This window comes from Hyalella azteca, unplaced genomic scaffold (assembly GCF_000764305.2).
Source record: "Hyalella azteca isolate HAZT.00-mixed unplaced genomic scaffold, Hazt_2.0.2 contig9115, whole genome shotgun sequence".
Classification (NCBI taxonomy): domain Eukaryota; kingdom Metazoa; phylum Arthropoda; class Malacostraca; order Amphipoda; family Hyalellidae; genus Hyalella; species Hyalella azteca.
Window position 1 is genome coordinate 62676 of NW_025939192.1, and position 23468 is coordinate 86143.

A 23468-nucleotide genomic window follows, 5' to 3' on the forward strand; every position below is an offset into this window, starting at 1 on the left:
GCCGTCGTGATGTGGTCAGGAGGCCGTCGTGAGGTGGTCAGGAGGCCGTCGTGAGGTGGTCGGGAGGCCGTCGTGAGGTGGTCCCGCGCCTCAGAGCTCCGGAGGCGTACGATGGCCTCACTTGCGCCTCACGACCGTGCGTGAGGCGCGCGTTGGGCGGCGCCCGTCGTGCCGGCAGCTGCGGGTCGTCGTGGTCAGGTTCCTGTAGGTGCAGCAAATATTACATTTTTATTATTTTATGTTGGCGTTAGGGTGATCGGTTGGTAGGAACGGGGAGGAAGGAGTTGAGAACTAATAAATATGTATTCTTAGAAAGCGGGCTCTATCCTGACTAGAGGGAAAATGCAAAGGTTTTAATCCATAAACATGGCTGATAATTAATTACTAACTGAGTTTTTCAACAATTTGATCTCGGAATGCATTCACCGTCTTTAATGCTATTCGTACCTAGAGGCTTGGGACCGAAATGTCCCGTCAGTTACGTTAGGGTACAAATTACCAAATCTAGGAGTATACGAATTAAAGATATAAGCTTGAACAACAACCCTAAATGATATAGATAGTTCGCTAAACATATAAAAATAATGAGTTAAAAAAATGATGCATAAATATTACTAAAATATATTTCATGAAGGTACTCACGCCATGTCGAGCTCAATGAATCCCGCTCCCTGCGTCAGTATCCCAGTGACGTACACGTCCTCCATTCGTAAGCGTCGTGACGTACGAATCAGTGCATCTTTTTTGACCAATTCCTCAACGACGTGACTCCTCAACACGTACCCAGACCCACGGCAGTGACGAGGGTACTCGTCGTAGGGATACTCGTACTTCGTCATCACGGATCTTGGGTCACAGCTATCGCGATCCTCGTACCGACAAACTCGCGTGCCCTGCGTCTTGGCGCAAATAATTTCCGCGTTGTTATTTATTAACGATTGGTTTCCATGATCACTTGCCCTGCGTTCGGATTTAATTTCAGGTGATCTTTCGTATGGGTTTTCCACTAAATAATGATTACAATAATGTACTTTCTTCTCGAAAAGTTTGAAGTTCGATTTTGATAACTTCTCAACAAGTCTGTGTTGGTTTCCTGCCGACAATAAAGAATTCAGAACGGGAATATTCCAGAAGACGTCGTCAGCAGATTTGACGTACCATCGCGCGTCTCTACAGTACACGGTAAACCAATGCATCATATTGATGCTTTTAGTTGTGAGTTTTGTATAATCATCCATAATATCAAACTGTACAATATCTTTGTTTTTAGCAGATTCTTTTTCAATTCGGAATTGCACTTTTGTGGACGTGGTTTTACCTAAGAAAAATAGTAGGGTTCCTCCTGAACCAAAAACTTGTGTTGGCCTCCTCCAAAGTTTTCGGATTGATTTTCTTTGTTGAAAGTTAATGGGACTCGAAATCACCGCCATCAAAAACAATGTTTCTTTGCCACATTTGCTCGGTTGATTTATGGTAGCGTCTAAGTACTTCATGGTGGTTTCGTTCACTTGAACACCGAACGGATTTCCAACCATTTCTTTTTCGCTATAGTTTGTGCCATAAAAATTTTCTTTGGGATGATCATATTTTTGAGGGGACACTGAAATATTAGCAACTCGGTGCAGTAAGACGAACGTGCACAGAATGATCCAAGCTGAGAGAATGGAATGCCTTACGGAACATCTTGAGCAAAAGAGCCTCCGAATCATGGTAAAATGACTGAAAACTAAGGAAATCAAATTTGGCTTCTTTTCTTAAGTTTTCTCCTTCAGTTTCATTTCCAATTGATCTGCATCTTGACTGCAAAAATGACTTTTTTATTTATATAGTTTATAGTGACAAGACAACGTATATGTTTTCGTTTTTGTATACAAATTTTCAATTTTTCCTGCTTTAGTTTTTGGGATTGTTTTCATCGAGTAAAGTGCTCTCTCCAGTTTATTATACCAATTATTTTAAGCACCTAGTGGGGGAAATTCCAAACTACTGCTGACAAGGGACCTCAGTAGTGAACTTGACAATAACGGTGGTGATACAAAGTCCAAACCAAGTGATGATGAATGCATACTCTGTTTTTTACTTTTATATAAGTCTAGCTGCAGTTTTCTTTATGCATTGCCCATGGCTCTTGAACACTATATTATAAAAAGTACCTATATCTGAATGCACGTTTCAAACAATTTGAATCACAGGGAATATATTATCACTCTCTGTCTAAAAGTCGCATGAGAATTCATGTAAATATGCTTTCAAAATTATGCACGCTTTTGATGCTAAAAATATTAAAAAAAAAACACACACTCCGTGTTCAACTTGACGCCGCACCAGCAGGTATGATCGCCGACTGGACGTCGCGGGGTGAGTGGCCGTGTGCGTGTCTAAATACGGCGCGCACGTGTGAGCACGTAGCACGGATACCGCTAGAATCTTGCGTATAAATGTCAACTTTTGGTTTTTATGCAAGTTCGATTCATGACCAGAGAGAGCATTTTGATTTTAAATTTTGTCTTTAATAGAACTTGAAAAAAACAAGCGAATTGCGCCATTTAATTTTAAAAAGTTTTTTTTTTGTTGTTATATGTGCGATTTGTATGTCCGGCATCGTCAATATCCGGGGGCTATTCGAACGTATACGCATTACATACCATACAGATGTATTACTGGACCCGCAATATGTTTGCAATGACAGAATCACATATATAACGGAACAATGAGTGTGGCATCTAAATATAGAAACGTGGATTTAAATTAAATTTAATTATTTTTACAGTAGTCAAAAACTAGAATCTAGAGTTAAATTGAATATCTATGCTAGAAGAGCGTTGAGCAACGCTTGGCTAACCTGCTACCACAGAAAAAATGTTGACGGGAACCATTCCTCGATAAATTACCAGTTTTACAATTACTGTTACCTGATTTTAGTTAACATTTCTGCGTGAATTACGCTCATGTTGAGAATTATGCTTATCTTATGATACCGTTCCTCTACGAATTGCGCGTATCCCAGATACCGTTCCTTGGCTAATTGCGCGTATCACAGATACCATCCCTCTACGAATTGCACGTATCACAGATACCATCCCTCCACGAATTGTGCGTATCACAGATACCATCCCTCTACGAATTTCGCGTATCCCAGATACCGTTCGTTGACGAATTGTGCGTATCACAGATACCGTTCATTAACGAATTGCGCGTATCACAGATACCATCCCTCCACGAATTGTGCGTATCACAAATACCATCCCTCCACGAATTGTGCGTATCACAGATACCGTTCATTAACGAATTGCGCGTATCACAGATACCATCCCTCTACGAATTGTGCGTATCACAGATACCATCCCTCCACGAATTGCGCGTATATCACAGATACTATCCCTCCACGAATTGCGCGTATCACAGATACCTCTCCGTTGTTAACTATACATGGGTATCCCAGGTACCGTTCCCACGTTAATTACGCGTAGAAAAGATAAAGTTTCCTCGTGATCTTATCGCGTCACAAATTCCCTGTACCACTTGAAGTATCGTATCACGGATACCGGCAGAGTGGAAGACAATTGAGATTATGATTATTTATTTCCGGTTGTTAGCGATGAAGAAATTTATGTTTACGTAAATATCAAATGTCCGAATTATTCAACTCAAATTTCGCTATTTTTAAAGATTAGGTGTCACTAGTTACCACCACACAGCGCTATCACTATTTACTGCCACACACAGCGCTGTCACTAGTTACCGCCACACACAGCGCTGTCACTAGTTACCGCCACACAGCGCTGTCACTAGTTACCGCCACACACAGCGCTGTCACTATTTACTGCCCCACACAGCGCTGTCACTAGTTACCGCCACACAGCGCTATCACTGCCCCACACAGCGCTGTCACTAGTTACCGCCACACACAGCGCTGTCACTATTTACTGCCCCACACAGCGCTGTCACTAGTTACCGCCACACAGCGCTATCACTATTTACTGCCACACACAGCGCTGTCACTAGTTACAGTCACACACAGCGCTGTCATTAGTTACCGCCACGCACAGCGCTGTCACTAGTTACCACCACACACAGCGCTGTCACTAGTTACCACCACATACAACGCCGTCACCAGTTACTGCCACACACAGCTCTGTCACTAGTTACCGCCACACACAGCGCTGTCACTAGTTACCACCACACACAGCGCTGTCACTAGTTACCGCCACACACAGCGCTGTCACTAGTTACCACCATACACAGCGCTGTCACTAGTTACCGCCACACACAGCACTGTCACTAGTTACCACCACTAACCAACTGTCATTTATTATTAACGTTATAAACCTTTAAAGTTCCGTTAAGAGCTCATTACAGTCCTCGTTACAGCTCGTAACGGTTGCTTGCTCAACTGTTCAGGATAACGGGAGGAATTTTGTCGTCACGACATCTGTTGCGTAGCTCCATACCTCCCACATTCCTTCTTGTTTCAATCCTTCGTCCGTCCTTTCCCTTTCTACCTTTCCCACATACCTTTTTATTTCATCCATTCGCTTATTCCTTCCACCCTCTCTCCCACATTTCTTCTTATTCTATCCCTGCGCTCGTTCTTTCCATCCTCCTTCTCTCTTACCTTTTCATCCTTCTGTTGGTGCTTGATGCTTATGATAATATATAATATTTAATATCTATACAATAATAATATGATAATTACAATAAATACAATAATTATTTAACCATGCTGCGGAGTAGAACACACGGCACTAGTGAATGTGAAATATATAGGTTCTTTCATGAGAAGTTTGCAAATTAACCAAGAACTTAGAAGTGACAAAAAAACGTCAAGCAAGTTCACCATATGTTCATGAAAACGTTTTGGAACTGATGATGGAGCTGGTCTCCGAAACGTTTTTACGAAAATCTGATGAATTTAGAGAACGTTTTCTTTTCTTATAAAGTCTTGCATTAGCATCGTTGACGCCCCGAGTATGAACGCCTTCAAGAACAGACTAGACGAAGCTATGCAGGAGCATATGTTCAGTCTTAAAATGCCATATTCTATTCTATTCTATTCTATTCTATTCTATTCTATTCTATTCTATTCTATTCTATTCTATTCTATTCTATTCTATTCTATTCCATTCTATTCTATTCTATTCTATTCTATTCTATTCTATTCTATTCTATTCTATTCTATTCTATTCTATTCCATTCTATTCTATTCTATTAAGAATGCCCTGTAGTTGCGCAATCAACAACATAGGGTGAAAGTGCGTCTTGTTGACCACTATGAAAATATAGTTCGCTTTACTATTAATCTGTCTCGGTCTGTGCCCCGGCATGCGACTAGCTTTTTGTTCTTATCTGATAAGCCAAGTGTTGCCCTGAATATTCGGATACGAGGCATCTTCAGGGCCTGGTCACCTACGACGCATTTCTTTGCGAGTAATTATCATGGCTAGACGTTCGTCTCACAATCAACCATTAATTATTTTTATATGTACGTTAAAGTGATTTGTATAATAACAAAAATATGTATATATTGAAGAAAAACGAGTCTGATTGTTGTTAATTCGTGGAGGGTTGCATTTTACATCTGATGGACATGATATTCCGTTGTCAGAAATAAGTTGTTTAAATGGTAAATGATTTTTCTTTCTATGTCTAACCTGTCCAGCCATGAGCGGTTTTATTTTTGTTGTATTCAACGTTGTAATCAGTTTAGGAAAATGAATTCGTTGACATTTTTAAAGGCTGAAGGATAAGCGTTTTTCAAACGGTATTGGTTGAATGAACTTTATTCCCAGAGCCATTCAATTGATGCTTAATCGAAATAAAGAATAATTTCAATCGGAAATAGCTCTATCTTTACCAAATAATTTCAATTGCAATGAACTTATCCTAGTTAATATTTATTCCACACCACCGTTAGTAATTTTATCAAGTTGGAATTTTCCGTGCCAACGGAAGCATGAAAAAAGGTTCAAAGGGCAACAGCTGTCACCTGTTGACTGGGGAAGTTTCTTATGAAAATTGCGTCACGATTTGCTTACTGTTCAAAAAAATGAAGCATTAGCTAATTCTCGAATTTCTTTTGTCGATTCAACAAATTGAAGCTAATATTGCGATGTTTTGCCCTGAGCTTGTGCCATTCAGTATATAATAATTCAGTTTCATGACGTTGTCTCTGTCTCGTACCTAACTTTCAGTAGTCAGTTGGCTGTAAAGAAGACGGAAAATCTTCCAAAAATTAAATTAATGTTGAGGAAAGTTGGGCGGAATGTAAAGGATGAATTTGTCAATTTTGTATCCAAGTGAGCATGCTTATAGAAATTTAGGTTATTAAATTTGATTCGGTCTCTTTAATCCAATTATTACATTTTGTTGTAATTTCAACTTGACTAATTTTAATTCCTGTTTCATAAGCAAAACTTGCTGTACTCATAATGTATTTATAGTATATTCAAGAGTTCTTAAGTAAATAGATTACCAGTTGTGTTTTTTAATCATAGTAATTTGATTCCAGAATTTGGTTAAAGTGTTATCTTCATAGTAACTAAGCAGTGATTATCATTATAGGCCATTCAAATCAGAACTTTTAGAAATAATTTAAAATTTTCAGTTGACTATGAAGCCTAATATTTTAAAATGTAACTTTAGTGATCTTATTTTATAGGTTTTTTGAATTATTTAAATAATTACCTGCTCATAGCAAAATACAAAAATGGTCATATGGAGTTAGCCTCAGTTAGGTCAATCTTTGATGTTCATATTGCCAACATTGGGCTGATGGCGCTGATCACTACTCAATCTGGAGTATCAAGCAAAATTTTTCAAAAATTGCATGTAAAATCGAGAGTTTCATTGGTATTTTTTAAATATTACCAGCAAAATTGAGACCTGTTTTTCTTAGTATTCCATGAAGAAATTTGAAAAGGGCCATAGAAAGTAACAAACTATTGAAATTATCTATAATAACCAGCTTGAATGCCTCCCAAGCCTAAACGGTAAATTGGACATAAGGCATAAGCAGCCTGCAAATTTGACATCTAGCAAATAAATTTGGCAAATTTAACCCTTTCTTATAGCTTTTTTACAATTGCTCCAATGTAGAATAAGAAAAATGGCCTATTTCAGCCACAATTTTTGAAAATCATTTGCAAAGGTATCATTTTTGCCTGCAATTTTATGAAACTTCTGTTTGATATTCCAAATTGGCACCAAAGTTCCATGGTTTAACTAAAATCTTGATATCATTATATTAGGATGTAAACTAACCTAATACGATTTGTTAACTTTAAGTAATGTGGCTAATTTTCAGTTACAATTTGAAAAATAGCAATCATTTTCATGTTTGATATTTTCAGTATTCCTAATATGGTATTATATTTAGTGAGCTTGAATTAAAAGTCAAATTAAATAAATTACTAGAAAATAGGTCTTTATTGTTTTTTCTGTCTTATCAGACCGTTTTTATAAATCAATTTCCATACAAAAATGATCTGTGTGGAAGTAATCTAACTCATTTTCTCATTTTGGTTTGTTTTAAGAAACACAAGAGTTCCAAAATTATCAGTTTAAAGCTTATCCAATTTTGACAAAACTTGCATTGTTACCTTGAACTGAAAAAAAAGAAGTAATTAGGATTAGAGTGCATTTTTTATGTTGTGGATTTCATATGAATAAAATGCTTTATAAATAGAACATATTTCAAAATTTTTTCATAATGTTCACGTTTTATTTTTTGTCTTGTATTTGTATCAGACAAAGACAACTCCAGGATAAACTTCTCTACATTTGATCATCAAAATAACACATTTGAACTGAAAATGATGGAAAAATTTTGCTTTGAAGAATATTAGTACCAGTACTTATTATTAATAATTAACTTTGTGTATCTTGATATAGTAGTATTAATCTTGTCATTAAAATTTTCCCGTAAATTATATTTATAATTTTCCATTTCATGTTGTCTTATTCCTGTGAGAAGAATAATCTTGCAACTAAATTTTAAAATTCAAGGCTACTAGCAAGATTCAAAAAGTTTACTTAAAATTTATAATTTTATTGATGGGCTAATTAGGATAAAAAACAAGAAGTCACCATGGTTAAAGTCACTCTAGCAACGCTCGGACGTCGCAAAATTATAAATTATGATTCAGCTCCACTGCCTCGGGTGCTCGGTCTCCTTGACCTTACCACTTTGGGCATTGGTACCACCATTGGAGTTGGATTTTACATCCTTGCTGGTAAGTTCCATTTTATATATATTCATCTATATATATATATATATATATATATATCAATTTATACAATTTATGTATATGTGATGAAATTATAAACCATTTACCATCTATCAGTGTGTTTGCTTCTTAGATAACATTGCCTATTTGGGTTAATGGTTATTAGCATCATTGAGTATCAACTCTTGAATGTTATGTGTGCTTGACGTTATAAAAATGTGAGTTTGCATGTATACTCTTTTAACTAGTTACCGATATATCTGATCATATGCATTTACTGTCTAATGGCATACTTGCATGAAAATTGTCTTGTTTTATGTTTCATTGTGTTAATCTGTTGAAATATATACTGGGCATTTTTTTATATATCTAATTATGTTTGTAATGGACTTTCCCATGAGCTTTGGGGAACTGATAAAAGATAAAATGGTCTCTGATAGGTAGATCTTGGGGAAAATTCAGCTAAGTCTCTTGTATCTCTTGCATGGGTCAAACTAGAGCACTTTGTTACAAAATCACAATCAATAAAATTTCATAAAAATCCCAATAAATTTTGCTCTAATTTCCATAAAAGTATTTCCAATGACTACCAAATGTTATCAGCCATGTCTATCTTGCTACTGTTATGAAGTGCGAGAAGTGCAGACATTAAGATAAGGGTCTTATCAGTTGGGGTTGTTTGTGTTTGAGAGTGATAACACTCATGGGCCTGTCAAGGGCATCTAACTATTATTTTTTTGGTTATTATTGTGCTGATATGGCCAGTTCATTAGGACTAATTGTCTGCAGCTTCTTCTTACCTACTAATTAATGATGTTTTTAAATTACTTAATGACCTAATTAACAACAGAATTTACCTGTAAATTTTTTAGCTCCAGTCCCAAGATGCTCAAGTTTGTCCAAGTAAATTTTTAATAATTTGTTTTTTATTTAAATATCTTTCAATGACAAATCCAGGAAAATTATCACCTGGAATTAGTAGTTCTTAGATTGTTTAGCTATTTTTTTCTTCAAATTAATTAAAAGAATCAATTACCTACCTCCATATCTACCATATATTCGTCCAGTCATTGCAGAAATCTTACTATCACTAATATGAGTTGGCAAGTCCCATGCATATCACATGACAGAATTATGAGTTCATCATGATAACGCTTATGGTCAGAAATTTACGTAACCTTGCTCAACTAATGTCAAAGCTGTTATCTTCTTATTGACAAGTGCAGGCTGATCTCTCACAGCAGCCTCAGATTTTAACATTCATCCTTCAAAAAACTTGAGATACTTGCTATTAATACTATAGCAATCAATCAATGTAGTGGTATACCTAGCAGTTTTTTATTGTCTCTCATTGTTGACAGACAGTTGATGTTGATTACTGACATTTGATGTTGATGCCAGACGTTTAATCTTGATGTCAGATGTTGGATGTTGATGCCAGACGTTTGACGTTGATTTCAAACCTTTTATGTCCATGTCAAACGTTTGCTAGATGTTTGGTTCATATCGATGATGTTTGACAGGCGATGTTGCACAACACATCGCTGGCCCCGCTGTGGTGATCTCCTTCCTCATCGCCGCCATCACATCTGTGTTTGCCGGTGAGACGTACGATAGTCTAGGCGTACGGTAGTCTAGACGTACGGTAGTCTAGGCGTACGGTAGTCTAGGCGTACGGTAGTCTAGACGTACGGTAGTCTAGGCGTACGGTAGTCTAGNACGGGTGAGTCTTGGCTGGCCTCACGGGTGAGTCTTGGCTGGCCTCACGGGTGAGTCTTGGCTGGCCTCACGGGTGAGTCTTGGCTGGCCTCACGGGTGAGTCTTGGCTGGCCTCACGGGTGAGTCTTGGCTGGCCTCACGGGTGAGTCTTGGCTGGCCTCACGGGTGAGTCTTGGCTGGCCTCACGGGTGAGTCTTGGCTGGCCTCACGGGTGAGTCTTGGCTGGCCTCACGGGTGAGTCTTGGCTGGCCTCACGGGTGAGTCTTGGCTGGCCTCACGGGTGAGTCTTGGCTGGCCTCACGGGTGAGTCTTGGCTGGCCTCACGGGTGAGTCTTGGCTGGCCTCACGGGTGAGTCTTGGCTGGCCTCACGGGTGAGTCTTGGCTGGCCTCACGGGTGAGTCTTGGCTGGCCTCACGGGTGAGTCTTGGCTGGCCTCACGGGTGAGTCTTGGCTGGCCTCACGGGTGAGTCTTGGCTGGCCTCACGGGTGAGTCTTGGCTGGCCTCACGGGTGAGTCTTGGCTGGCCTCACGGGTGAGTCTTGGCTGGCCTCACGGGTGAGTCTTGGCTGGCCTCACGGGTGAGTCTTGGCTGGCCTCACGGGTGAGTCTTGGCTGGCCTCACGGGTGAGTCTTGGCTGGCCTCACGGGTGAGTCTTGGCTGGCCTCACGGGTGAGTCTTGGCTGGCCTCACGGGTGAGTCTTGGCTGGCCTCACGGGTGAGTCTTGGCTGGCCTCACGGGTGAGTCTTGGCTGGCCTCACGGGTGAGTCTTGGCTGGCCTCACGGGTGAGTCTTGGCTGGCCTCACGGGTGAGTCTTGGCTGGCCTCACGGGTGAGTCTTGGCTGGCCTCACGGGTGAGTCTTGGCTGGCCTCACGGGTGAGTCTTGGCTGGCCTCACGGGTGAGTCTTGGCTGGCCTCACGGGTGAGTCTTGGCTGGCCTCACGGGTGAGTCTTGGCTGGCCTCACGGGTGAGTCTTGGCTGGCCTCACGGGTGAGTCTTGGCTGGCCTCACGGGTGAGTCTTGGCTGGCCTCACGGGTGAGTCTTGGCTGGCCTCACGGGTGAGTCTTGGCTGGCCTCACGGGTGAGTCTTGGCTGGCCTCACGGGTGAGTCTTGGCTGGCCTCACGGGTGAGTCTTGGCTGGCCTCACGGGTGAGTCTTGGCTGGCCTCACGGGTGAGTCTTGGCTGGCCTCACGGGTGAGTCTTGGCTGGCCTCACGGGTGAGTCTTGGCTGGCCTCACGGGTGAGTCTTGGCTGGCCTCACGGGTGAGTCTTGGCTGGCCTCACGGGTGAGTCTTGGCTGGCCTCACGGGTGAGTCTTGGCTGGCCTCACGGGTGAGTCTTGGCTGGCCTCACGGGTGAGTCTTGGCTGGCCTCACGGGTGAGTCTTGGCTGGCCTCACGGGTGAGTCTTGGCTGGCCTCACGGGTGAGTCTTGGCTGGCCTCACGGGTGAGTCTTGGCTGGCCTCACGGGTGAGTCTTGGCTGGCCTCACGGGTGAGTCTTGGCTGGCCTCACGGGTGAGTCTTGGCTGGCCTCACGGGTGAGTCTTGGCTGGCCTCACGGGCGAGTCTTGGCTGGCCTCACGGGTGAGTCTTGGCTGGCCTCACGGGTGAGTCTGGGCTGGCCTCACGGGTGAGTCTTGACTGGCCTCACGGGTGAGTCTTGGCTGGCCTCACCCCCGCAATATTTTTAGTCGAGGTTTTCTGCTTACATTATATATCATATTCAACATGACTTGTATTCAAAATTTATCTAACGCAATGAAAATAACTATGGTTAAGCTATAATTACTGTATAATTAACGTACAGCTCATTATGTTATTCGTGATATAATTCACGTACAACTCGTTATATTATTGATGTATGATGAATATGGCAGTGGTGCTGGCGTTCGGTGTGAAGGAGTCATCACTGATGAACACCATCGTGACGATCATCAACATGTGTGTGGTGATATACGTCATCATCGCGGCCGCTACACTGGGTGAGACACGTGTATACTGGCCTGTATACTGGGCTACAGTACAACATGTGTGTGGTGATATACGTCATCATCGCGGCCGCTACACTGGGTGAGACACGTGTATACTGGCCTGTATACTGGGCTACAGTACAACATGTGTGTGGTGATATACGTCATCATCGCGGCCGCTACACTGGGTGAGACACGTGTATACTGGCCTGTATACTGGGCTACAGTACAACATGTGTGTGGTGATATACGTCATCATCGCGGCCGCTACACTGGGTGAGACACGTGTATACTGGCCTGTATACTGGGCTACAGTACAACATGTGTGTGGTGATATACGTCATCATCGCGGCCGCTACACTGGGTGAGACACGTGTATACTGGCCTGTATACTGGGCTACAGTACAACATGTGTGTGGTGATATACGTCATCATCGCGGCCGCTACACTGGGTGAGACACGTGTATACTGGCCTGTATACTGGGCTACAGTACAACATGTGTGTGGTGATATACGTCATCATCGCGGCCGCTACACTGGGTGAGACACGTGTATACTGGCCTGTATACTGGGCTACAGTACAACATGTGTGTGGTGATATACGTCATCATCGCGGCCGCTACACTGGGTGAGACACGTGTNCCACGTTCGATGACCACATCGAGGAAATAGTTGCGCGAGGCAGATAAGTGATGGGTTGGATCCGACGGACATTCCGAACGAGAGAAACGGAGCCAATGACTATATACTCATCAGAGCCTGTCTCTTATACACATCTAGATGTGTATAAGAGACAGGGGTATGGGTTGGGCACGTGAGGGTGTAAGTGGGTACAGGTGGGGCGCGAGGGGGGTATGAGTGGGGTACCTGGTGGCATGAGTGGGGCGCGAGTGAGGGCACAAATGGGGAGCGGGTGGGGCGCATGTTTTGTCTTGTGCGGACATCACGCACACATGTGGGGATGTGGACCCAGCTAGGAGACCGTCATCTTCATGAGTCTGTCTCCAAGGAAAGGGGACGCTTTGGGTCGTGGGGTACGTTGGGGAAGACAAATACTTGTTGCGTACACTGGAGGAGATCCCCGCACCCGAGGCGCAGTAGCAACGGGGAAGCAAAATCTCTTGAAAGGCGATCGGGGATTGGTGGGGTTATCGGGACTCAGAGGCGGGGGTGGAGATCTGACTGCGTAAAGACCTCTAGCTTCGTCTCGCCTAGTTCAGGGCCCTGGACCTGACGTGAAGGATGAGTGTGTAGTGTTTGTCTCAAATGACTATCAGAATTTATGGAGTTTTGTAGGGAAGTTTTAGGAGTTTTTAAGGGATGAGGAGGGGTAGTATTTCGAGGAGCGGTAGAATTTTGGAGGGGTAGTTTTGGATGGAGATAAGGCAGGCAGAGAATATGGTGGAACAATTGTGCGTGATTGATGGACGTCAAAAGTGAAAAGTGTGACGGATGACTTGCCAGGGGCTACGGCCAATTTCTACGGTGGACCAAGAGTTGCTGTGCGAGTTTCACTTCTGTAGCCTCAAGCTTCGGGGAGGCCATGAAAACTGTGAAGTCATCTGAGTAAGAGGCAATGATGGAGACCGGTACTGATGTATCGGAGGTCAAGTGGTTGAATACCTAGTGTGGGAGATATAACCGATCCCTGAGGGACTCCTGTGTCGATAAAATAGCTCTGGAGAAGGATTGCATTTTCTGGGACTAACAGGACGCTAGCCTGCATTTATGGTATGGAAACATAGCCAGTGACATAACTATTGCTAGAAATTATTGGTCGTAATCATTGTTAGGAGTCGCAATCATTGTACGCTGTCGAACGTTTACGAGAAGTCGACCGCCGGTACTAGGTACCGTGCGGGATGAGGGACCTCTACCATGGGGCCTCTGCCGTGAGGCCTCATCCGTGGGTCCTCTGCCGTGAGGCCTCTGCCGTGGGGCCTCAGCTGCAGGGTTCTACCGTGGGGCTGTACCGTGGTTCCTCTGTCGTTTGACCTCTATCGTGAAATCTCGGCCGTTTGACCCAACCCAAAATGTGCCATATACCCGTCCGCCAGCTAGTACAAGGCAGGGTATCCTCCCGAAAAAGATACCGTCGATGGCCGCGTCATAGGGTATGGTCGTCAGGAGACATCACGTGCTTGACGTGACCGTTTTCTCCTCTTTGCTCACTTACTCGTGCATGTCCTCACTCCTGCAGGTGAGGAGGCTATCAGACCGGAGCGAAACCTGCCTCTCAGTATCTGCATTTCTCTCTTCGTGATCTTCCTAGCGTACTTCGGCATCGGCACCGTACTGACCCTGGCGCTGCCCTACTGCATGCAGGTACGTAATTCATGCACCGTACTGACCCTGGCGCTGCCTTACTGCATGCAGGTACGTAGTGCATGCAGGTATACCTGGACTTTGCTAGAGCTTTAGACAAAGTTGACCAAGGGGTTGGTGCTCTTTAGAAAGCTGAGGCTCTTGGGGGTAGGAGGAAGCCTGTTAGGGTGGATCCACAACTTCTTGACAGATAGGGTTGTGAAAGATGGTGATCGTTCACTGTTTTCAATCATTTAATACCAGCATTCTATTTATAATTTCAAGTGCTTTTGGTAACGAGGATACCAAGAGTGCAATTGTTACTCTGGCGCAGTCGCCTGAGTAACACTCGAGTCTGACTTTACTGTAACAGAGACGTCGGGTAGTCATTCGTGTCAGGCCAGCCATACTGTGAGGTTCGACCTGAACTTTCCTCGCTTGTTGTTCCACTAGCTCCACTAGAACACTAGATCTTGTGCCCCAACGCTAGCTCTTTTGGCTGTGCTCTAAAAACTCCATCAATCAGTACAATGTCTGTCACACATGGTTTTACTATTTTGATCGTTTTACTTTTTAAGTGTCCTTTACCGAAATACAACTCACGTTTTATCCGTATGAACTGTAGTTTTAATGAGCAACCAAGTGCAATAAAATTCCAGCAATTGAAACTTTAGTCTGATCATTATTTTAAATAAGATAGTTACCGGCGTTTGGCCATATATTCCGTGGTCTTCATTGAAAAGTTGCTGAGATGTCCGGTGACAAGGCAAAAGCCGTTGCAATTGGAAACTCTAAATCGGGAGAAGCGAGGGTGAAAAGCGGTGTGTTCGATGGACTGAGTGCTTGGACCGATCCTCTTCCTCATCCACATTGCTGATATTGACTCAGAACTCACCCACGCATCTACGTCGTCATTTGCGGACGATACAAGAGTGCTGATGAAGATAACAGATGACCTAGACTGCGAGAGGTTACAGGATGACCTATCGTCAATATACGATTGGGCCCTAGTGAACAGTATGCAGTTCAACGGCACTAAGTTCGAAGTAATGAGATACAGAGTTGGCAAGGAGGTCGGGATGCCACATCACTACTTGGCATCGAACGACATACAAATTGAAGAGAAGCAACTAGTTCGAGATCTCGGAGTGTTGATGTGTACTGAAGCCACGTTCGATGACCACATCGAGGAAATAGTTGCGCGAGGCAGATAAGTGATGGGTTGGATCCGACGGACATTCCGAACGAGAGAAACGGAGCCAATGACTATATACTCATCAGAGCCTTCGTGCCCCCCAATCTTGAGTATTGCTGCCAGCTTTGGTCGCCACTCAAGGCGGGTGCGGTGCGGAAACTGGAGGCAGGCAGCGTACCTTCACGTACAGGATCAGCGGCATGAGGGAGCTGAACCTGAACTACTGGGGAAGGCTGAAACACCTGGAACTGTACTCACTGGAGAGGAGAAGAGAGAGGTGTATCATACTGTACACTTGGAAGATAATAACCGGACTGGCTCCCGACTTTGAGACCTCGAAAATTGTGACGTATTACAACGAAAGGAGGAAGAAAATATCAGGATTCCTCCATTTATAAATCGAGCTGCGGCCAGAGTACAGACTTTTTCTACTCCTTTTGAGGGATCTCATTCCGTGGCAGGGCCGTGGCTGTTCAATGCCGTGCCAAAGGAGCTGGAAAGAGTGGACTTCTCCCTTGCGACATTCAAACGACGACAGGACGACTTTTTGAGCAAGATTCTTGATCATCAGGTTATAGGAAACTACCCTCAGCAAGACAAGCAACAGCATCTTGCATCAGCTGGCCCCAAAGGAGGGTAGGTAGACGGAACCCATTCAATATTACATCCGGGACCCGAAGGCGGGGCGACATGCCTAGCGAAGACTCGGAGATGATGGACGACGAAGCTAGGCGGCGTAATCCGCGTAACCGTATATAGACTAAGAAGTCCTAAACTCTTCATTAGGTCATGAGGTCCTAGGGTACGTAGTTCGTGCACTCCGTGGTGCCGCTGGTGTTTCGTTAATGTCATCATTAAATATTAGATTCGATTCTATATAAGTCTATATAATCCATGTAGGAATATTGCGTTATGTTTGACTCACCTAGCCACTGTTTGACCCACTTACCCACGCTCGCCCCCAGGACCCTGGGGCGGCCCTAATCTACCTCTACGAGGCTATAATACAGTCAGGAATATTGCAGTATGTTTGACCCACTTACCCACGCTCGCCCCCAGGACCCTGGGGCGCCCCTAATCTACCTCTACGACTACTATGGCATGAACGTCTCCAAAAATATCGTCAGCTTTGGTGCGCTCTTCGGCTTCTCGGCCAGGTAACTGATCTCTCACAAGAAATGAATGGGCCATACTGTCCAAATAATAAAAATTATTGGCTAGTTATCACAGGAATCATCTTAATCAAGGTAGTTTGCATCGCTAGAAGCGTTAAGTCTTGCCTGGTAACAACGTTGACGCTTTTAATAATGAATGCAATGCTGGTAGTTTGTCTTTCTAATAGTTTACAGATTTGCCCGGTAATCATGGGAATAATGCCGGTAGTTTGCATCGCTAATATCGTAGAGTATTACCAGGTAATCACAGTAATTCCGCGTTTAATCGCAGTAATGACGGCAATTACGCCGGTAGTTTGCATCGCTAATATCGTAAAGTATTACCAGGTAATCACAGTAATTACGCGTTTAGTTTGTTCGGCGCGATCTTCCCCATGCCTCGCATCATCTACGCCATGGCAGCGGACGGGCTGCTCTTCAGGAGCCTCGCGCGCGTCAGCGAGCGCTTCCAGTCCCCCGTCGTGGCCACCTTCGTGTCGGGCGTCTTCGCTGGTGCGTGTCTACTATCTACCTCGTCTACCTTATCTACCACCTTGTCTACCGTAGCTACTAACTTGTCTGCCATATCTACTAACTTGTCTACCATATCTACTAGCTTGTTTACCATACCTACTAGCTTGTCTACCTTGTGTACCGTAGCTACTAACTTGTCTACCTTGTCTACCATATCTACCTTGCCTACCGTAGCTACTACCTTGTCTACCATGCCTATCTTGTCTACCATATCAACTATGCCTACCTCATCTATTATACCCATCTCGTCTACCATATCCACCTCATCCACCATGCCTGCCTTATCTACCATGTTTACATCATCTACCCTGCCTACCTCATCTACCATATCTACCTCATCTACCACATCCACCTCATCTACCTTACCTATTCTACATGTTCTCCAGCATGATGAGGATGATGATGTGTGATGATGTTAACAGCTATGATGGCCATGCTGTTTGACCTGGACCAGCTCATCAACATGATGAGCATAGGGACGCTGCAGGCCTACACCATCGTCGCTCTCTGCGTCATGTTGCTCAGGTGGGCACAGTATTATCATGTAATGATTTAATTATGATGTAATTATATCATTACTTTGCTTAAATTACATCTTCACCAAGAATTTTAAGGTAAAAATCCCGCCATGCAATTCGCGATATTTTAAATGAAAATGTTTCGGAGGCGAGCTCTATATAATTAGTTTAAAAATATTAAAGACTCCCGGTACAAGTACAATTAGTTGCGAAAATAAGAATATACACGAGAAAAATTAAATTTAAGTAATGAGAAAACGATAACGGAAGATGAAAATCTATCGACTTATAATTTCCAGAGGATTAAAACTGTACTTGTGTTATTAAGACAAGGTTTCCGTTTAAAAACATGCAACGATTCTTCAATAATTAAATCAGAACCAGCAGAGGTGGAAGAAATTATCTTGAAATCGGCGTGAAGCCGCCCAGCAGAATGAGAAGGATTAGAAAGTAGCAGATTCGAACGAAAGATCCTGCTGTAAAACTTTTGCATATTTTAGACGGAAACGATAGGTTTTTATGTTCCGTTTATCGTTTTCTCGTTACTGAGGCTTTAAATTTCTCTTTTATTTATGGAATTACTTGTTTTGATTTTAGTTATGTTCAATGAAATTTTTCGAAGCGACGACCGGTCTGCACTACGAAATGTTTTCGAACGAAGAATGATGAATTTATATGGCGTTTTCATTGCTTTTAGATTGTGGATGTAATGGTGTTGTAATGATGCTGTACTTATACATGTACCGTATCGTTACTGTGCTGTCCGTATTGTTTCACAGAATTATGTTCGCTTATCCTACCGATTTAATAGTATATTTATTTATTATTATAACATTTTAGTTATTTTTCTTTTGTTTGCTTGTCGTGTGTTGCTCATTTATATTGATTTCTCCCCAGCGTTTGCATTTCCATGGTTTATCTATAATGATTTATTGATTTGCCACCGTGTGTTTATTATTGATTTGTTTGGCATTTGATTTATAATAATTTAATTAGCTTGACTTTGAGTTTTCTGCTGATTTTTTCATGATATCCTCTATACATGTGTCGTGTATGGAAGAAAGTACATCCATACATTACACACTTGTCTGATTGGCGACATTCGATGCTCACACAGCATTTAATACAGCACACCTCTGAATGGGTTTATAAACATCATATATTCCGTGTGGCTTTAATATCTGTGTATATTTTGTGTGGACTAATAAGCTTTGTATATTCTGTGTGATGACGCTTGTGTTTTTCCCTGTATGCGTACCCCAGATACTCGGATGACCCTGAGTACGTACGAGTACCTACAGTACATGAGTACGGATACTCGAAACTGCCGTGAGTAATTAGCGTTACTTACCAGGGGCCATACTTTCAAAACTCGCTAAGTGAACGTAAGTACTTACGCTCTATTTTCTTATCTATGATTGGTGGATTTTGCTTGAAAGGCCGTCAATAATTGGCTGATGGACTTACGATCTCTTAAATTTTTTTGAAAGTATAGGCCCTGTACACTGAGAGAAATGAGCGACACTTTGTCCTAATATCAGTGCACTTTCTGCCCCCCGATGTGTGTTATATTTTTGGGTTACTTGTATGTTGTTGCTTGCCTTGTGTTACTTGCCTTGTGTTACTTGCCTTGTGTTACTTGCCTTCACCCTGCTGTATGACCTGTCTCTTATACACATCTAGATGTGTATAAGAGACAGAGGTAATCACAGTAATTCCGCGTTTAATCGCAGTAATGACGGCAATTACGCCGGTAGTTTGCATCGCTAATATCGTAAAGTATTACCAGGTAATCACAGTAATTACGCGTTTAGTTTGTTCGGCGCGATCTTCCCCATGCCTCGCATCATCTACGCCATGGCAGCGGACGGGCTGCTCTTCAGGAGCCTCGCGCGCGTCAGCGAGCGCTTCCAGTCCCCCGTCGTGGCCACCTTCGTGTCGGGCGTCTTCGCTGGTGCGTGNACACTTGTCATACTCTCAGGACACACTTGTCATACTCTCAGGACACACTTGTCATACTCTCATGATCGGGTGGCCAAGCAGACCCAGAATAACTTTAAGCGAGTGTAGCGACTCTAGGGCAGAAGCCGAGGCGGTACCCAAATTTTGTTCGGGTGTGTCGGGTTTTAGTAACGACTGTGTTGTCACAGAGCTTTAACAAAATTTAGAGTCGAGGGCGGCTCTGGATTAAGGAACGCCTAGGACTCTGGCCTCTGGGAGCATAGTCCACCAGCATCCCTATCAAAATTTTTAGTTATTGGCGACCTTGAATTACGAACCGCCTAGGACTCGGACCGAACGTAAATCAGCTTCTCTATATATATATGTCCGCTTTTTTGGTCTACATTCTGGTCCCCGAATCAGACAGCTACCAGAGCCTGGTGAGGGGACTGAGGGGATTCTGCCAACTCTTGCCCAACTCTCAGGAGACCATAAAGTCGGCAAGAAGGTTCTGACTAGTCGCTGATTGCGATCAGTTGGCCAACTGACCCAGAATAACTCTAACGCGAACATAGCAACTCTGGGGCAGAGGCTGAAGCACACCCCGAATTTTGTTAGGGGAATAACTTCAAGCGAGTGTGGCGACTCTATAGGGCAGACGTCGAGGCGGTACCCAAATTTTGTTCGGGTGTGTCAGGATTTAGTAACAATTGTATTTGCACAGAGAAGTTGAAGATGGCATTTGTTGGCAGGTGTGTTGTGCTTCACGACGACGCTGCTGTTCACGCTGCTAGGGCCGTCCGTGGTGGACGGTGATGCGGTGTCCATCTTCTTCTGCTCTTTGTGCTTGGTGCTGTCCATCATCGTCGTGGCGTCCATCTCCAGACAGCCGCGGTCAAAGAAGCGCCTCGCTTTCGAGGTACGCCAATAAAAACTTTTTCCTGTACACTTAGAGGAACGAGTGGGACTGTCCACATAGCGGTGCACCGGTAGCCTTCGTCAGAGAAATTTGTGAGACTATCATTCTGGATGTGTGACTGTCAGTCTGGATGTGTGACTGTCAGTCTGGATGTGTGACTGTCAGTCTGGATGTGTGACTGTCAGTCTGGATGTGTGAAAGGCTAGGTGAGGCTGGGGAGGTTAGGTGAGGCTGGGGAGGTTAGGTGAGGCTAGGGAGGCTAGGGGAGGCTGGGGAGGCTAGGTGAGGCTGGGGAGGCTAGGTGAGGCTGGGGAGGCTAGGTGAGGCTAGGGAGGCTAGGTGAGGCGTGAGACTTAGCCTCACTCTACCGTAACTAAGCCTCACATGGAAATTATTTTTTTATTATTTCTTTAAGACCAAAATCTCCGCTCAGCGAAATTCGAAGTAAGTTAAACGCAAACTTTAAACTTTGCCGTCGACTTCCGCAAATTTGGTCTCTGGTTTCCACTTCTCTTAAGTTTGCATCTTCAATTTTTTTATTTTTGAGTGGTAATTATTATTTTAATTTTGCTATTTTTATTTTATTTGCATTACTATTATTTTACATCTTGCACGTGTACATATCTGCTTGCTATAACACTTTTTGTTTAAGTATTTACATTGCTGCCTCTGTTCTAATTACTATATCACTAGAATATAATTTTTCACCGACCCCTCACTAACTATTGCCTCACTACTTCACTAATTCATTTTTGTTTAAATTTATACCTAACTTTTTTTTACTTCATTGTTATTACTAATTGTTCACGCTTGTTTTTAAACATGCACGAAACTAATCACGTTCTGGGCATGCACTCCGTTATCCTTGTTACATTTTTTGCCTATTTTTTCCTTAAACATTATTTTTTCTTCTTTTTCTTTAAGGCTTCGCCATCTACTTTTTCTACGGCATTTGCCACGTGGACCCTGAACAAACGACCGGTAGGGAATCCGTGACTAACCCTGCCTTTGAGGATGACAACCCTGACCCTGAGGTCCCTAAAATCCTGGTCCAGCAGCCAACCCCACACCCGTCCCGACCCCACACCCCGACCCCTGATGGTACCGATAACAAAGACCCAGGGATTAGTGATACCAAAGAACCTGTTACTAGTCCATTAGGTACCGAAGAACTTGCCATGGTTCCACTAGTTACCGAAGAACTCGTACGGCAAATGCCGCAAGCAGACGACCCTGTAACTGATGGCATGGCAATTGAAATGGAAAACAGCGACCAAAAAATCGTCCAAAAGGAAGAAGCTCTTTTGGGCTACGACGCTCCACCAGCTTACGGTCAAGTGGCAGAACCACCTGTAGGGCAGAAAGAACCTTCTGCAGGCGGAGAGGAACAACCTGCAGGCGGGCAAGAACTTTCTCCAGGCGGGCAAGAACCACCTACCGGCGACCAGGAACCATCGGTACCAAACTCCGCGCTGGTTGCGGCTCCGCTTGTTCGCTGGTCGCTGTCCGACGACGAACCTGACGATGGGATACGACCTGAAGACGTCGCACGAGACGAAGGTAACGAAGCAGCATTATCATCGTCTGCTTCTGTGACCCACCAAACGGACCCTGTTACCCACCAAACGGACCCTGTGACCCACCAAACGGACCCTGTGACCCACCAAACGGACACTGTGGGCCACCAAACGGACCCTGTGACCCACCAAGCGGACCCTCTAACTCTGCTCGCCAAATCATCGTCCGTTGGTGACGTACACGAAGACATCGAGGCCCACGGCCCCGTTTCATCAAGCGTTCCATCAACACCGCTGGCCCAAAGACCCGGCCCGTTGATACGGAATTCAAGCTTCGATTCAATACCCCCCAGCTCTCCAACTGACCCGTTAGCAAAACGGGTCAACGAGTTCTTGGTGATACCCGTTAAAGAACCATTTGACGGGCTAGACGTTATACGTGAACGGGGCGAGAGCAAACTAGTCGCCGGTGACCCGTTCGATGATTTGTCTGGCGCTTACGGCGTCAATAAAGCAAATGATAGCCTGAATGATAACGCTAATAATAAGGCAAATGATTCCGCAAATAAAACAAATGATAACACTAATCATAATGCAAATAATAATACAAATGATAACGCAGTCAACCGGAAAGATTCCCCCTTTGATAATTTGCAATCAGATCCCCTGGTAGGTTCATCAGTCTCACCTCCGCCGTCCCCTCTACCCCCTACTCCTCCTTCGTCCCCTATGCCTCCTACTCCTCCATCATCTTCGCCTCCCCTCACACCCCCTACATCTCCCCGAAGAGAAAGTATCTCCCAAAATCATCCCCCTACTTCCCCCCAATAAAATTCCCCTTCTGAAACCCCCGCTGAAGTATCACCACCTGCCAAGACGTTACCATTAGCAATCCCATCCGCCGTCATCCACAGCGACTTCACCGAAATCCCCGAGTCTTTCCCCAATGTTTCTATCCTCCCTGGGGATGCCACCTCCCCAAAGGAGGACCCCCTACTTGCGCCCCAGTAGCAGGGAGTCTCAGGTCAGGACGTTAGTGCAGAGCTTCTCTGCTGACGGTGCTAAGGACGCGCCATCGGCGGCCAGCGATCCTATTACCATCTAGCGCAGCGCCGGCGTTGCTTACGGACCTCAGGAACAAATTTCAGTGATTCATGGCACCTGCAACCTGCATTCGTGGCACCTGCAACCTGCATTCGTGGCACCTGCAACCTGCATTCGTGGCACCTGCAACCTGCATTCGTGGCACCTGCATTCGTGCTTAGAGCTGCAGACCCAACTCTTGGATGCCCTAACATTCCCTTAGAACGAGAGCATTCCCTCCTCTACCCTTACTAAAGTCGGGGAACGCCTTCGCTTTTGTGCTGGAGTCGCTACACTGGGCCCAAAGTTACTTTGGGTCTAGAGTATGACACGTGTGTCCTGAGAGTATGACAAGTGTGTCCTGAGAGTATGACAAGTGTGT

General features: G+C 44.1%; 2 protein-coding genes across 2 annotated transcripts; one reads left to right on the top strand and one right to left on the bottom strand.

Moving 5' to 3' along the window:
* LOC125178361 (beta-1,3-galactosyltransferase 1-like) lies at positions 1–1598 on the bottom strand. Its single transcript, XM_047881916.1, has 2 exons — positions 643–1598; positions 1–202 (listed from the first exon to the last, which is right to left on the bottom strand). The coding sequence occupies exons 1-2, from the start codon at positions 1533–1535 to the stop codon at positions 118–120; spliced, it is 978 nt and encodes a 325-aa protein (XP_047737872.1). The 5' UTR covers positions 1536–1598; the 3' UTR covers positions 1–117.
* Positions 1599–7976: 6378 nt separating this feature from the next.
* On the top strand, positions 7977–23468 carry LOC125178358. Its single transcript, XM_047881910.1, has 13 exons — positions 7977–8231; positions 9749–9826; positions 11829–11956; positions 12237–12285; positions 14122–14246; positions 16480–16577; positions 16948–17087; positions 17531–17633; positions 18890–18955; positions 19441–19580; positions 20320–20486; positions 20612–20618; positions 21411–23468. Exons 1-13 carry the CDS (start codon positions 8087–8089, stop codon positions 22832–22834), a joined length of 2670 nt encoding a protein of 889 aa, XP_047737866.1. The 5' UTR covers positions 7977–8086; the 3' UTR covers positions 22835–23468.